At 41.6% G+C, this 14,617-nt stretch overlaps 1 protein-coding gene across 1 annotated transcript in view; it reads right to left on the bottom strand.

Moving 5' to 3' along the window:
* Nucleotides 1-4,671, bottom strand: part of PDILT (protein disulfide isomerase like, testis expressed) — a 53,474-nt gene extending 48,803 nt beyond the window's left edge. The window contains exon 1 of the mRNA XM_082262316.1: nucleotides 4,444-4,671. Within this exon, the coding sequence (XP_082118442.1) occupies nucleotides 4,444-4,642 (199 nt within the window). The 5' untranslated portion in view covers nucleotides 4,643-4,671. The remainder of the gene's footprint in view (nucleotides 1-4,443) is intronic.
* Nucleotides 4,672-14,617: the final 9,946 nt, after the last annotated feature.

Below are 14,617 nucleotides of genomic sequence, written 5' to 3'. Positions count from 1 at the left end.
GAGAGAAAGGGGGGGGGTGAGAGAGAGATGGGGGATAAGAAAGAGGGGGGGTGAGAGGGGGGTGAGAGAGAGAGGGGGGATGAGAGAGAGAGGGGGAGGAAGTGAAAGAGAGGGGGTTGGGAAAGAGAGGAGGGGATGAGAGAAGGAGAGAGGAGGGGATGAGAGAGAGAGAGGAGGGGATATGAGAGAGAGAGAGAGAGAGAGAGAGAGAGAGGGAGAGAGGAGGGTGAGTAAGAGAGAGAAGGAGAGGGGGGTGAGTAAGAGGGATGGTGAGAAAGAGGGAAAGGGGGTGAGGGAGAGGGGGTGAGAGAGAGGGAGTAGGGGTGAGAGAGAGGGAGTGGGGGTTAGAGAGAGGGAAGGAGGTGAGAGAGAGTGGGGGTGGGAGAGAGAGAGGGGGAATAACGAGAGAGAGCGTGAGAGGTGAAAGAAAGAGAGGGTGGGTGGGAGAGAGAGGAAGAGGGGGTGGGAGAGAGGAAGAGGGGGTGGGAGAGGGTCTGAGGGGGTTGGAGAAGGTCTGACGGCACTGGTTGCTAGACGCCAGGCGGGTCTACCAACCAGTGGCCAACAGAGTCTCAGATTGAGGCGGGGGTGGCTATTTTGCTGCCCCCTGCAAAGTGCCGCCCTAGGTCTGGGCCTTGTCGGCCTAGGCCAAAATACAGCACTGTCTGCGGGTCCGGCAGCCGCGATTGCCACCGGGCATCTGCGATCGCTCCCAGTGGAGACAGGACGGCGGTCTGCCTTTGTAAACACGGCAGACTGCTGTTCTGTCACCAATGAACACAGGGCTTCTGAGAGCCTCCTATTTAGGAACACAGGTCCGTGTTCATTCCATAAGTACATCCCTCACACAGTTAGAAAGCATCCCCTAGGGACACATTTAACCCTTTGTTCACCTCTGGTGATAACCCCTTCCCTGCCAGTGTCATTAGTACAGTAACATATTTTTAGCACTGATTATTGTAGTAATGTCACTGGTCCCCCCAAAAATTTAAAAAATGTCAGTTAGGTGTCCGATCTGTCTCCCGTAATTACACAGTCCCGCTAAAAATCGCTGATCGCATCCATTACTGGTAAAAAATAAATAAATGAATAAAAATGACATAAATCTTTCTCCTAGTTTGTGGATGCGATAACTTTTGCGCAAACAAACCAATATACTCTTATTGGGATTTTTTTTACCAAAAATATGTAGCGGATTACATATTGGCCTAAAATGATGAGAAAATTTGATTTTTAAATTTGTTTTATTGAGAATGTTATATAGCAGAAAGTGAAAAATATTGTTTTTATTTCAGAATTGTTACTGCTTTTTTGTTTATAGCGCAAAAAATAAAAATCGCAGAGGTGATCAAATACCACCAAAAAAAAGCTCTATTTGTGGGGAAAAAAGGACCTTCAATTTATTTGGGTACAGCGTCACACAACCGCGCAATTGTCAATTAAAATAACTCAGTGTCGAATCGCAAAAAATGGTCTGGTCATTAAGAGGGAAAACCTTCCGGTCCAGAAGTGGTTAAAATAGCAGTTTACACAAGGTTAAACAAGGGGAAATCATCAAAGCACTTTTTGGATTATTGCCTATAAATGGATCACCTATTAGCAGAATAAAAGAAAATAAGAGAACTTAGCAAATATTTGTATAGGAAGGCTATGTAAACTATATGTGTTAAAATATGATTGGTTTAACACATTCTGAAATAAAACATGTACCAAGGAATCAGTTTTAATCATAGTTCTAAATTAAAATGTCACATTTTGTTAATCATTTTATAAATGTGGTTTGGATATAAAGGACATGGCAACCATCTATTGTACAAAAAAAATGTACGCCATAAAAAAAAGAATGAATGTTCTCTGCGGCAGAAATGGTCAGTCCACACAAATTGAGATTTAGAGTGGAACTAAACCCATTAATTTCACAGTTTCCCAAAACATTTATATTCAAAGCATGCCATTAATGATAACTGTCACAGTTGCTCATGCTCTCAATCGAACTATCAAACCATCAAATGGCCTCTGTCATACCTGATTACATGTACAGTAACATGGCAGCTGCAGATCACACAGAGGCTAAGATGGCAGCTTACAAAGTTCAAAATAGCCGCTCCAGGTGAGTTCAAAACAGATACCTTGTGAGAGTGGTTCAAGGGTGTAGGAAAGCCCGTTTATAGATGCACTGCACATCAAAGAAAAGTTCCGGAATCGCTGCACTCCTTGAAATTCTTTGTTGTGTATCATAAAAACATCACAGACACCATGGGGATATTACTAATGGAACATGTTTCACGCTAATAGCAGAGATTCCTCAACCTCCTGTATCATACCAAGACAGACAATATACTGTACACTATATTGCCAAAAGTATTGGGACGCCTGCCTTTGCACGGACACATGAACTTTAATAGCATCCCAGTCTTAGTCCGTAGGGTTCAATACTGAGCTTGCCCACCCTTTGTAACTATAACAGCTTCAACTCTTTTGGCAAGGTTTAGGAGTGTGTCTATGGCAATGTTTGACCATTCTTTCAGAAGAGCATTTGTGAGGTCAGGCACTGATGTTGGAGAAGAAGGCCTGGCTCACAGTCTCCACTCTTAATTCATCCCAAAGGTGTTCTACTCAAATCAGGACTCCGTGCAGGCCAGTCAAGTTTCTCCACCCCAAACTCGCTCATCCATGTCTTTATAGACCTTGCTTTGTGCACTGGTGTGCAGTCATGTTGGAACAGAAAGGGGACATCCCCAAACTGTTTCCACAATATTGGGAGCATAAAATTGTCCAAAATGTCTTGGTATGCCGATGCCTTAAGAGTTCCCTTCCCTGGAACTAAGGGGCCAAGCCCAACTCCTGAAAAACAACCCCACACCATAATCCCCTCTCCACCAAATTATTTGGACCAGTGCACAAAGAAAGGTCCATAAACACATGGATAAGCGAGTTTGGGGTAGAAGAACTTGACTGGCCTTGTCTTGACCTCAACCCGATAGAACAACTTTGGGATGAATTAGAGCGGAGACTGCAAACCAGGTCTTCTCGTCCAATATTACCAAACCTGACCTTACAAATATGCTTCTGGAAGAATAGTCAAACATTCCCATAGACACACTCCTAAACCTTGTGGACAGCCTTCCCAGAAGAGTTGAAGCTGGTATAGCTACAAAGGGTGAGCCAACTCAATATTGAACCCTACGGATTAAGAGTGGGATGCCATTAAAGTTCAAGTGCATGTACAGGCAGGTGTCCCAATACTTTTGACAATATAGTGTATGTAAGTGGCACAGATGCAGGCACTACTGTTTACATCTAGTTAAACACAGCAACCCCTCTCATACAATCAAATCTTGTGTACCATGTGCCGCCATACACCATGCAATCTATGTATTTAAAAAACATAGGATCATTAAAATAGTTTGGTCATTTGTGTCAAACCCATGACCCCAATGATAGAAGACAGCCCCCACCACCAGATTACACATATAAATGGCCTGAAAAAACAGCTCTCATTGTGTGGTGTAGGCTTAAATGGCAAGGGTAACACACACTTTAAGCTTAGGGTACATGTTACATTGATGTTTGGCAAATGTTATACAAGGAGCAGTTTAATTATATTACCATTTTAGTTGATGTGTTATGTTTCCCAGGGGGCAAAGTACATGTAGTACTTTGTCTCATCTTTCTATGTGCTGCCTAAGGCTAGCTGTGAGATCAGACAGGGCACCACTGCTCCCGTGGCCATTCAATAACGCAGCCAGCAAGGAGACGGCTGCTTTAACAGAGGGCACTTTTCTCCATCTGCAAGCACTTGCCGGTTGCCTGGAACATTTTTTTTAATAAGTCAGCCATTGCCTGGGAAATCTTAGCGAGCAAGATCCCCTTACACTACATTCCTTGGAGGACACTGGTCTTTGGCTAGTGCTTGGAGGTGGAGAAAAGTGCCATCTGTCAAAGCAGCCATCTCTTTGCTAGCTGCATTATTGAACATCCATGGAAGGAGAAAGGGAGCCTTGTCCGACCTCACAGCTAGCCCTTAGCCAGTACATAGGCAGATGGGACTACATGTATTTTGTCCCCTGGGTAACAGAATACATTAATAACAACTGACGAGAGACATCTTTCAAAGCAGCCTAAGCACATAAAGTATGCATTTTTACATCTGATGGACTGTAACCCAGTATATCTTATGACTTGAGAACACCAAATAACATATTGGCAGCCAAGTACAGAGAATTTTTACACCATAATATATGGCATTGGGTTACAAAAACAGAACTAAAGAAGATAAAACAGAAGCTAGGAGAGGTCATTGCTTATCTTTCCTAAAAAAGAGGAACTGTGAAGCAAAAGCATGTGACTGTTACTGAGCACTGTATATGTGCAGATTTAAGTGCATTTAAAGCTGTTTAGAGATAACTTGTACAATATTGAAAATAATTCCACTGTACTCACAGAATTTGACCAACAAATATCTATTTTCCTTGAGTGCCCTAGAGAAGTTGGAGCCTGTAAGTACAAGAACATTATCCTCCTCCTTGAATTTTGGTGCCTTGTGCTTCTTTGCTTTGGGCCCTATTCCCGGTTTTTGCTCCTCCGCTATAATGAGAGCCGGTAAAGATACAAGACAACATACGAGCAGCAGAGTCTTCATTCTGGCTGAACACTTAGTCTAAGAAGAAAAGTAAGTACATCTGTTGAGCCTCGTGGTGACATTCCAAGTGAAGGAGAACAAGTGGTAGTTTCACACGTCACATTAACTGATTAAATCATTGCCAGGAAACAATGCCAAAGAATGCCACTGGTTTCAGCATTCATCACTATCCTACAAAGGGACAAAAAAGGCAGCAGCCTAAAGCTGTGTATGACCTGTACCTAAAATGTGTCTTATGCAAAAAATTTAAGGGATCAATAAAGAGTATCTGTCTCAAAGCTTCAAGTGGTTGTAAACGTTTGATTTTTTTTTTAAATAACAAACATGCCTATACATATAATGCATTCAAAAATATACTAATGCGCTATCTAGTGATCACACAAATAAAATTGCATACGTCTCTTTTTTTGGAAAGGAGTAATCCAAACATAAATAACGATACCATGAAAGTGTCTCTACATAACAATGTATAAAGATATATAAAATAGGTGTGTTAACACAATGTAAAACAAATAAACCTTGTGAAAATAAAAAATTGCAATAAGCTTTAGCGATTCCTAAAGAAAAAGTCCCATAAATGAAAAGTAAAAGAAGAATGCACAGCCAGTGAATCAAAGCTGTGTCCATTCAAGCAGACAGCGAGACTCAGCTGTGCCCCCCCGCGTCACAGCTTTTGATTGACAGCAGCGGGAGCCAATCTGTCCAATGAGGAGAGCGACAGCGGCTGGAGCCCCTGCGTTTGTGCACATCGCTTGATCGGATCAGGCTCAGGTAAAAAAAAAAAAAAAAAGGGGGGGGGGTCTTGGAGGGGAGCTGCAGCAAAGAAGGTTTTTCACCTTAATGCATACAATGCAATAAGGTGAAAAGCCTTAAGGCTTTACAACTAGAGATAGACCGATTATCGATATATCGGCGGCCGATATGCACTTTCCCCCATATATCAGTATCGGCCCCAGAACTGGCCAATTTTGCCGATATTTTTTACGTCATTCTGCCTTCTTAGGCCGCCTCCCCTGCCTTGGACAGCCTCGTCTGGAATCAGGACTAGTCTCGTGGGAGTGTATCACAGCCATAAACCCACCCACAGCAGCCCGGTGCCAGCCAGCCACCCACATCCACAGGCCCTGTACCAGCCACAGGCCCTGTACCAGCAGAGTCAGCCAGCCACCCACAGGCCCTGTACCAGCCAGCCACCCACAGCCCCTGTGCCAGTCACCCACCCACCCACCACAGAGTGCCAGACAGACAGCCCCCCACAGACTGGGTGCCAGACAGTCAGTCAGTCACAGGCACTGTACCAGACAACCGCTCACAGGCCCTGTACCAGCCAGCCACCCACAGCCCCTGTGCCAGCCACAGACTTACCACAGGGTGCCAGCCACCCACCACAGGGTGCCAGCCAGCCAGCCACCCACCACAGGGTGCCAGCCAGCCAGCCACCCACCACAGGGTGCCAGACAGCCAGACAGCCATTAAGCATTAAACAAAAATTAACATGTTCAGTACCAGATTTGTGTCAAAAATTGTCTTTATTTTTTAAAACTTTAAATGTACAAAATATCGGCCTATATCAATACATTGTGACCAAAATATCGGTATCGGTATCAGCCCTAAAAACCATATCGGTCTATCCCTGGTTACAGCCACTTTAAATAGTGATCTTTGTAATTATGGAAGATATATGTATAAGATGTATACCAAAAATTTTAATAAATTGCAGTTCATGTCCTATTTTCTTGAAGTCACTCTTTGCTACGTGACTAATTTGTACTGTTTGTATTTCAAACATTTCCAATAAAAATGTAATGTTAAAAAAAAACAAAAAAGAACAGAAACTACAAAGTTTGTTAAAAGTTTGGCAATGTACATAGATCACCCAGAGAGGATTGTTTTTTTTTTCTCAACAAAAGTGGAGTCTTTAATGCTCCTAAAAAAGTCAGGAAATATCCTTAGCTAAGGAGGCATTCTTAGGGAGAAAATCAAAAAGAATGGAGAAGCATAGATATAAAAAAAAAAAACAAAAAAAAATGGACATATTTACAAAGTAAGTCTTTATCCGTAGAATTAGAAGCCTCTTCCCTCTCATTTGGGGGACATCATCAGTAATGCAGCTGGAAGAATAGGTGATCCTTCCTTTTGAAGGATTCAGTAATGTGTAGTGCTGTCCTGGACAGGAAAATCAACTTGGATCTGAAGAAGTCATATCAAGCATCATAAAAGTATTTAGAACATGGGTAGACTAGGATGATTTGGGGTTTATCAAGATAATTTCACATGTCTGCATCTACATAACTCAGAGAACTCTTGGCAGTGATATCCCACACTATATATGGGTTGCTGATTTCTCCCCCTGCTCTGGATCTAACTACTCCTTCTCCGGTGCTTCTCCCATATCTCTCACCTTTCTATCTACTGGTCCCTTCCTTTCACACCTCTCACTTACCCACTTTCTTGAGGATTACATATGGCTTTTTACAGTAGCTACACATTGAATAAACTCGTTAACTATATAATTTTGTTTTTGCAACAACAGATATGTGCAATATGCTTAGTTCATGGGTAAAATTTATTTATTTGTACTCTGAGAGTGGTTCATTTTTAAACCAACCTATTGCCCTTACCCTGCCGCATTGTTTATAAACCATGAATAAACTTTTACTATGAATTCTCACTGTAGATTCCTGGTACCTATCCATATCACAGGTTGTTTGTGTGTGGGACAAGTACCATTTGTACACTGCAGCGGATAAGCACAAAGAATGAAAGAGCACAGTAAGTAATGAAAGAAATTTTAAATTTTTAAGACTGGATAAAGAGTAATAAAAGGGATAAAAATAGCTTTCCTGGACAAAATGCAGCTTTAACCTCCCTTCAGTACTGGTCAAATTACCAAAAGCCTAGGCAACTGGTGATGTGACCTCAGTAAAAAGTTAGAATCAGAGTGCAGATCGGCAGATCCTCCCCTTTAGCATTTATCCCATGATTACAGACTAGGTGAGGCCACCATTATAAGGAGCCTGGAGTGGAATTTTCTCCAAGAATCATAAGCATTTTAGCCCCATTTATCCATCCCAATTAAGTTAAAAAATGTTGTACACTTCCTATCATTTTAGTTCCAGTATGGATTTTATTTACAAAGCAGGGCAAAGAGCAATAAGGATTTACAGAGAACTGATTAGTGGGAATATATTTCGCCTAACGTACCATAGATTTCATTTTAAAATGGAAGCTTATTTAACATAGTAGATAATAGAGAATAGTTTGCATTGACTTACCAGCATATGTAATCATTAATGCTCAGTGGCCATTTAATTGGGCAACCCTATCAAGTATTAAGCAAGAGCCCTTCTCTTCATTAATGCATTGATAAAATCCTTAGCAATTTAGGTCCATGCTATCAGGATTTATCAGGTTATCCCCCCCCCCCCCTCCTCCTGTTTTAGTAGACAAAAGTGGAACTTGCTGGTCCTCTGCTGATGTAGCCCATTCTCTTCAATCTGCACTGTATTGTGTAGTCAGAAATACTCCTCTGCTCACCACTAACAAAGAGAAATTATTTAGGTCAGTGGTAGCCAACGTGTTCTTGGCTGAGTTCGCCACCTGGAGGATATCTGTGCACATTGTAGAGTGACAGCAAAGAGGCCAGGTGCCGAAATGTTTCAGCATCCAAAACTCAAACAGAAAGTACCGCCAAGAGCTGTAATCTCCACCCAACAGTATAAGTATAGTCCCCACCTTGTTGAAGAGAGACAACAGGTTTGAACATGTGATCAGGTAAAAGGAGTTACATTTTACTGCCACCACAATGATCAGCAATGCAGGGGTAATAGTTTACTGCTCCTGCACTGACCATCAATGCCTAGGGGCTAAATTGGCTTCAATGGGCGAAGGTTTTTGACCCTAATGCATTCTATGCATCGAGACCAAAAACCTTCTGTGTGCAGCTCTCCCCCCACCCCTTATGCTTACCTGAGCACGCTGTCGATCCGGCATTGGTCATGAAATCTGCATCACTGCTCTCTCTCCTCACTAGTTTAGAAGCAGCAGTGGGAGCCACAGGCTTCTGCTACTGTCAATCACAACTCGTGAGGAGGGAGCGGGGCCGAGGCACACTATGTGTGTCAAGCTGCTTGCTCTGGGAGTACTTAGCTGGGATGATGGGACCAAGAAGAGAAGGATCAGAGCGGCTCTGTGCAAAAACATTACACAGAGCAGGTAAGTATACCATGTTTGTTATTTTAAAAAAAAAAAAAAAAAAAAAAAAAAAAGTCCTTTACAATCGCTTTAAATCTCCCTGCACTGCCTGCCAGTACTAGGGGGTTACATTTTACTGCCACTGCAATCACTATCAGTGAAGATTGGCTTAAACAGCACTACTACTGAGCAGCAGTGCAGGAGGGGGGGTAAAAGCATTGACACCAGTGCTGGGGGTAATATTGAGGTCATGGACATTGTTCACTTTCTCTTCAATGTGCACTGAAAAAAATGCAGCAGGAGCAAAAATATTTGGGCATTGATGTATGCTACAGTACAGTTATTGTAGTTCTCTAGAAGGATCAGGGGGTGAACTTGAGGCACTCTGTTTCAAGTTTTTTGGATTTCCTGTCAGCTTCAAATCCTGCCTTGGCCTTATTTAAAGCAGTTTTTCCGGCCTATTTTGCAAATTTAATGATTCCTGGAGTGCTCGCTATGCTGATCAACAATTGGGCAGTTTCAATTTATTCGGGGGTTCCTTACCTTATTTTCAGAGCATTTTTGATTGTACTTCCTCCTTCTTCCCCCCTCTGTGGCCACGGCCACTGACATCACTTCCGCCTTTGCATTGCATCCTGGGAGCTGTTTGTCATCACTGCCAGGAGGCTGGAATCAGAAAGAACTCCCAGAACACGCCCTGGAATCAGGCAGAAGGACCCAGCAGATTACACTGCAGCTTCAGATGCCCACCTCCAAGATGGCCACACCCAGACAGTGTTTTTAAAAGTAAGATTTTTGACAATATTGTACACCTTGTAAGTATGAGAAAAGCGGTTCTGTAAAGGGCGATGGATTAGTATTATTATAGGGGTATTTTTAGTTAAAAAAAGGTATTTGAGGCTGGAACTCTGCTTTAATTGAAAAGGTATTTTCACCCAAAAAACTGTTGTCCAGTGAAGGATTTTTGTTTTTTCACACCATTCTCTGTAAATTCTAGGTACTGTAGTACACCAAAATCCCTACAGATCAGCCAATACAAAATCACTGGGATCATAAAATTCAGCCTGTTTTTATCTCATTTGATAGAGAACTTGTCAGAAGTTATTAAGCCGATAACCGAAGAGGAACAGGAGAAAGCCACAACAATTAAAGCTTTGAAGAGAGATAAGAAAACACTACAGATAGATGTGCCCAGGTCAAATTTAATGAATGAGGTTTACATACACTTTAAATAAGTAAACCAGAGATCCACACTTTCTCGCAAAGGGAGAGATTTACTCAAACTGGTGCACACAGAATCTGATGCAGTTTTCCATAATAACAAATTCACTTATAACTTTAGCTTGTTTAATTAAGCTTTGACAATAAAACCTAGAAGCTGACTGGTTAATATGCACAATTGCACCAGTACCAGCAAAGAGTCTTGTATATTACAGGCACTAACTATAATATGAGCAGAGAAATATTGAAGCTGTTATTGTTAACCTATTTTTTTTTTTTTTAAGGTGCAGGATTCAGGGGTGGGGTAATCATTCTTTTTTCTATAATTGATGCATGACTGACCTGAAACATAAATGTGCATCATATCGGGTATAATAGGTCAGAAAAGACAGCTTGTATATTTCTCCTCTTAGAGGTTCCCTTTGACCACAGTCAGGCAGTGCTGTATTTGGAATGTGCAAAGTAATGCCCCGTACACACATGCAGATTGTCTGCAGACTTACCTTTTCTATGTAGTACAAGGGCCTGCCGGATTGCATACAAATTGAAAGTGTTTAGGTTTGACCTCATATTATATGGTTTTGGTAAGTCTGCAGACAAAAGTCTGCAGATAATCTGCACGTGTGTATGGGGCATAAGAAACGATCTCTTAGCTGGCTGCAGTAATCTGAAATTTGGTTGTCATGGGTTACTTACCTTCGGATAGCTGTGTTGCACACCCAAATTAAATAAGATTACTTTACTCTTAAATTTTAACTCTGGGCCCAAAAACTTTTAACATTTAAATGCATTCCTCAAAAGTCACTAAGGATATAAATCTCCTTTATTTTTACCACTTTCCTTTACAAGCCCAGATTACTTTGTAAAAGCAGCAGTGACATCATCAGCCTGTGCTGGAAGCAAAGCAGTCGGAGGGACCCAGCAGGTCATCCCAGTACAGAGGCTCCCTTGCAGCTAGGTACAGAAGGGGGCGAATAGAACACCAGGCACACTGCACAATCAGAAAGAGAACAGTAGTTACTGTTTTCTATTACAGGAAACTTCTTCGCTGAGGCATTACTGAAGAGATCTGGAAGAAATACACAGAAGACACCACGATAAAATGGGATACGTTGTGTTGGGGTGGATGCTATAAATAAATAAGCAGAGAAATGGTCTACTCACAGCACAGTGCCTCATGATTCTGCCTATGTGGACAGGGGGTGTGTGCCTTTCCTCCAATCAGCTGTCTCACAGTGTACAGCCAAACTTCCCTCCCACCAGTGAATAAGGAAGAGAAAATTCTAACAGGAAGTGCAGACTAGAAAGACAGCACACATACAAATAAAACATATGTATGGAGATTTGTTTCAGCTCGGTGCATCATCTAAAGCATGGGTGTCCAACCTTTTGGCTTCTCTGGGCCACATTGAGTGTAGAGAAATTTTCTCGGGCTGCATATAAAATGATACTATAGTTAAGGTATATAAAAGTAATAAAATGCCGCTGCGCCCTTCCCGCGCACCCTGCACTAATTTTACACAACTAGAGGATGATCAAATGAAATGGAATCAGTATACAGAGGCTTACTTCTTCTGAGAGATAATAAAGGAACACCGTTAGTTGGAAGTTGCTGTGGCCATGCCTCCAAACCGACTTCCTTCCTCCCCAGCAAAAAAAAAAATTGTCAGGGGGTAGTGGGCCGCATTGCCTGCGGTTCCGGGCCGCAGGTTGGACATGCCTGATCTAAAGCTTTTCACTTTACTGGGTATATGTGAGGGTTTACATCCACTTTAAGGCTGGGTTTACACTGATGCGACCGTGGGTCACAGCAGGGCATCCGGTGCGTCCCTGTACAGGTGCGAATCAGGTCTGAACTTTTGCATGAATTCGTACCTGAAACTGAGCCAAAGACACGCACGAACCTTTTCCAATGCGGACCATGGCAGCCCTGGAACTTTGCGAACCAGCTCCATTGAGAGCCAGTCAGCTGTCATGCAAATTGGATGTGTGAACCCAGCCTAAGTATTCCTTCTAAAATAAAGAAGTAAAATAAAATATTTAAAGCTGGACCACACAGCAAAAGAAAAAAACAAAAAAACATTACTTTTATTTGAAAACGAACAATACAAACTTAGCAATCCACTACGTTTTTTTAGGAACTGTTATATTTCTATTGAGAGTTTAATTTGTTAGCTGAACTCATGAGACCGCATCTTGCGTGACCAGAATATATTTATGTTGCTGCAGATCAAAATTAAAACAAGAAATTCAACACCCATCAAAGCAAGTATAGTGGTACATTTTAACATGAAAAAGCTTGCTTTCTAATTATCACACTGGAAAATTAACTTTAAATACAAGTCTTATTATGTCACAATATATAACAGTATACATAAAAAAAACAACTGTACCTTTTACTATTAAAAAGCAGTCCTTGCACTCTAGTAAAGTGACTGCCTAGGCTGAGGTGATACCATGTCACAAAAGTAAGAGGATACAGAGAAGGGGCTGATCTGTTTTAGACATTGTGAACACAGCCAAGAACCATGAAGGCACCAGAATTATTGTGGCTGCATCTTCTTTGAGCTAGCACATACAGTATGCAAGAAGTAAATGCTGACTTTAGATAGTACCTAAACAAAGAGACTTTTTTTCTTTTTTTTTTTCTTTTAAGAGAATTAAGCCAGCATCAGGAGGAACACTGACCTCTGATAAAGTAATGAATACCAGTAAGTTTAACAAAATACTTAGCATGTATACATTTATTGAAAGCATACATAAATCTGCTTGAACACATATTTTGCGAGTAAAATAACTTTAAATGACCACTAGATGGCAGTAAATACAAAGAAATGACCCATCTGGGTAAATTTTAAAATATAATTTACAAAACTTTCCAATTCATAGTTAACAAAAATGACATAGAAAAGTAGAAAAAAAAACAAGCTACCTCAAAAGGGCAAGGTTGTCCAAATTAAAAGAATATATAAAACCAATGCAGATGTACTCTCATACAAATTTAAATGAAAATTGCTGTTAAATTAAAAATTCTAAAGTGAAAACAGCTTACTTTTAAACTTAAAGCGGTTGTAAACCCTAAAAAATAATAAAAAAAAAAACCTGCAAGACAAAGGCATAATGAGCTAGTACGCATCGCATACTAGCCCATTATGTGTAACTTACCTTAGAACGAAGCCCCGACACGGACCCCCGGACATTGCTGCGGGCGCTGCCATGATCCCTCGCCGTCTCATTCTGGGTTCGGCAGCTCCGGCGCGGTGATTGGCCGGAAGAGATGGCTCCGGCGCGATGATTGGCCGGAGCCGCGATGATGTCACTCCCGCGCAAGCGCGCGGGAGTGATTTTCCGGCAAGCTCCCGGCAAACTAATTGAAGGTCCCCCCGGACCTTCAGAGCGCATGCGCCGCTCGCGCGAGCGGCTGCATGCACTGTAAATACCTCCTAAACCATACCGGTTTAGGAGATATTATTTGTACCTACAGGTAAGCCTTATTATAGGCTTACCTGTAGGTAAAAGTGTCAAAAAGCGGGATACTACCGCTTTAAAAGCAGTAGTAAACCGCCAAAAAAACCCAAACAAAAATATCTTCTCCCTGCAAATTGTCATAATGTCCTTTACTATCACTTTACCATATACTAGTAAAGAGAAAACATGGGATATGCCAGGGGCCCACAGGCTTCAACAGCTCTCCGAGTCACTGACCATGTACTAGTATGCAGATAGGGAAAGTTAGAGAAAAAAAGGAAAGTTAGAGAAAAAAAGGAAAGTTAGAGAAAAAAAGGAAAGTTAGAGAAAAAAGGAAAGTTAGAGAAAAAAGGAAAGTTAGAGAAAAAAGGAAAGTTAGAGAAAAAAGGAAAGTTAGAAAAAAGTTCTAACTTTAGGTAAGGTCAGCATGACTGACATGAGCTCCCATGTTCCTTTCATAACAGGTTCACTTTAAAGGTGAAATTAGGCAAGAAATAAGGAGAGGACCATCTGTAACACACATGCTATTTTGCATTGGTCTGGTCCACTGGTTTCTGTCTCTCCATTCAGGAGTAAATCTCAACCTAAGACAAGAAGGTGGAAGTCTAGGATCTGTACTTGGATCTGTTCTTGGACTAAGTGGTGGATCAGCAATTCTAAAATGGACAGTTTATCACACCACAGTTAACTTCCTCATACAACCAGAGCTGGATGAACCCTTCAAGCACAAGACAATGTCTCAAACTTGTTGGGATGGCTAGTCTTGCAGCCAAGTGTGAACTCAGTTATATACACTAAAGAGAATCGGTCATTTCCAGCAACATAAGCAATTGACACCACAGTTACAGTGCTGCAACAGTGCAGTGTGTGGGGGGAAAAAAGGAAGCAATTTTCTACAAAGTCAGAACTTGCAACAATATTTCTGCAGACTAGCCTAATATTACCAACGTTTACAATGTTAAATTATCATTTAATTATAGCAGCCCATTTTTCCAGACTTGAATATGGTTGAGCGAGAACAAGGAGAGTACTAAAATGGTCACAGGTTTCAGTCAAACAAACATGTAATAATGTGGCAGTTTTCTTAGTGTT

Source organism: Pelophylax lessonae (assembly GCF_965119305.1).
Source record: "Pelophylax lessonae genome assembly, chromosome: 6".
Lineage (NCBI taxonomy): Eukaryota > Metazoa > Chordata > Amphibia > Anura > Ranidae > Pelophylax > Pelophylax lessonae.
Note: the sequence above shows the minus strand (reverse complement) of the source record. Positions and strands in the feature narration are given on the sequence as shown.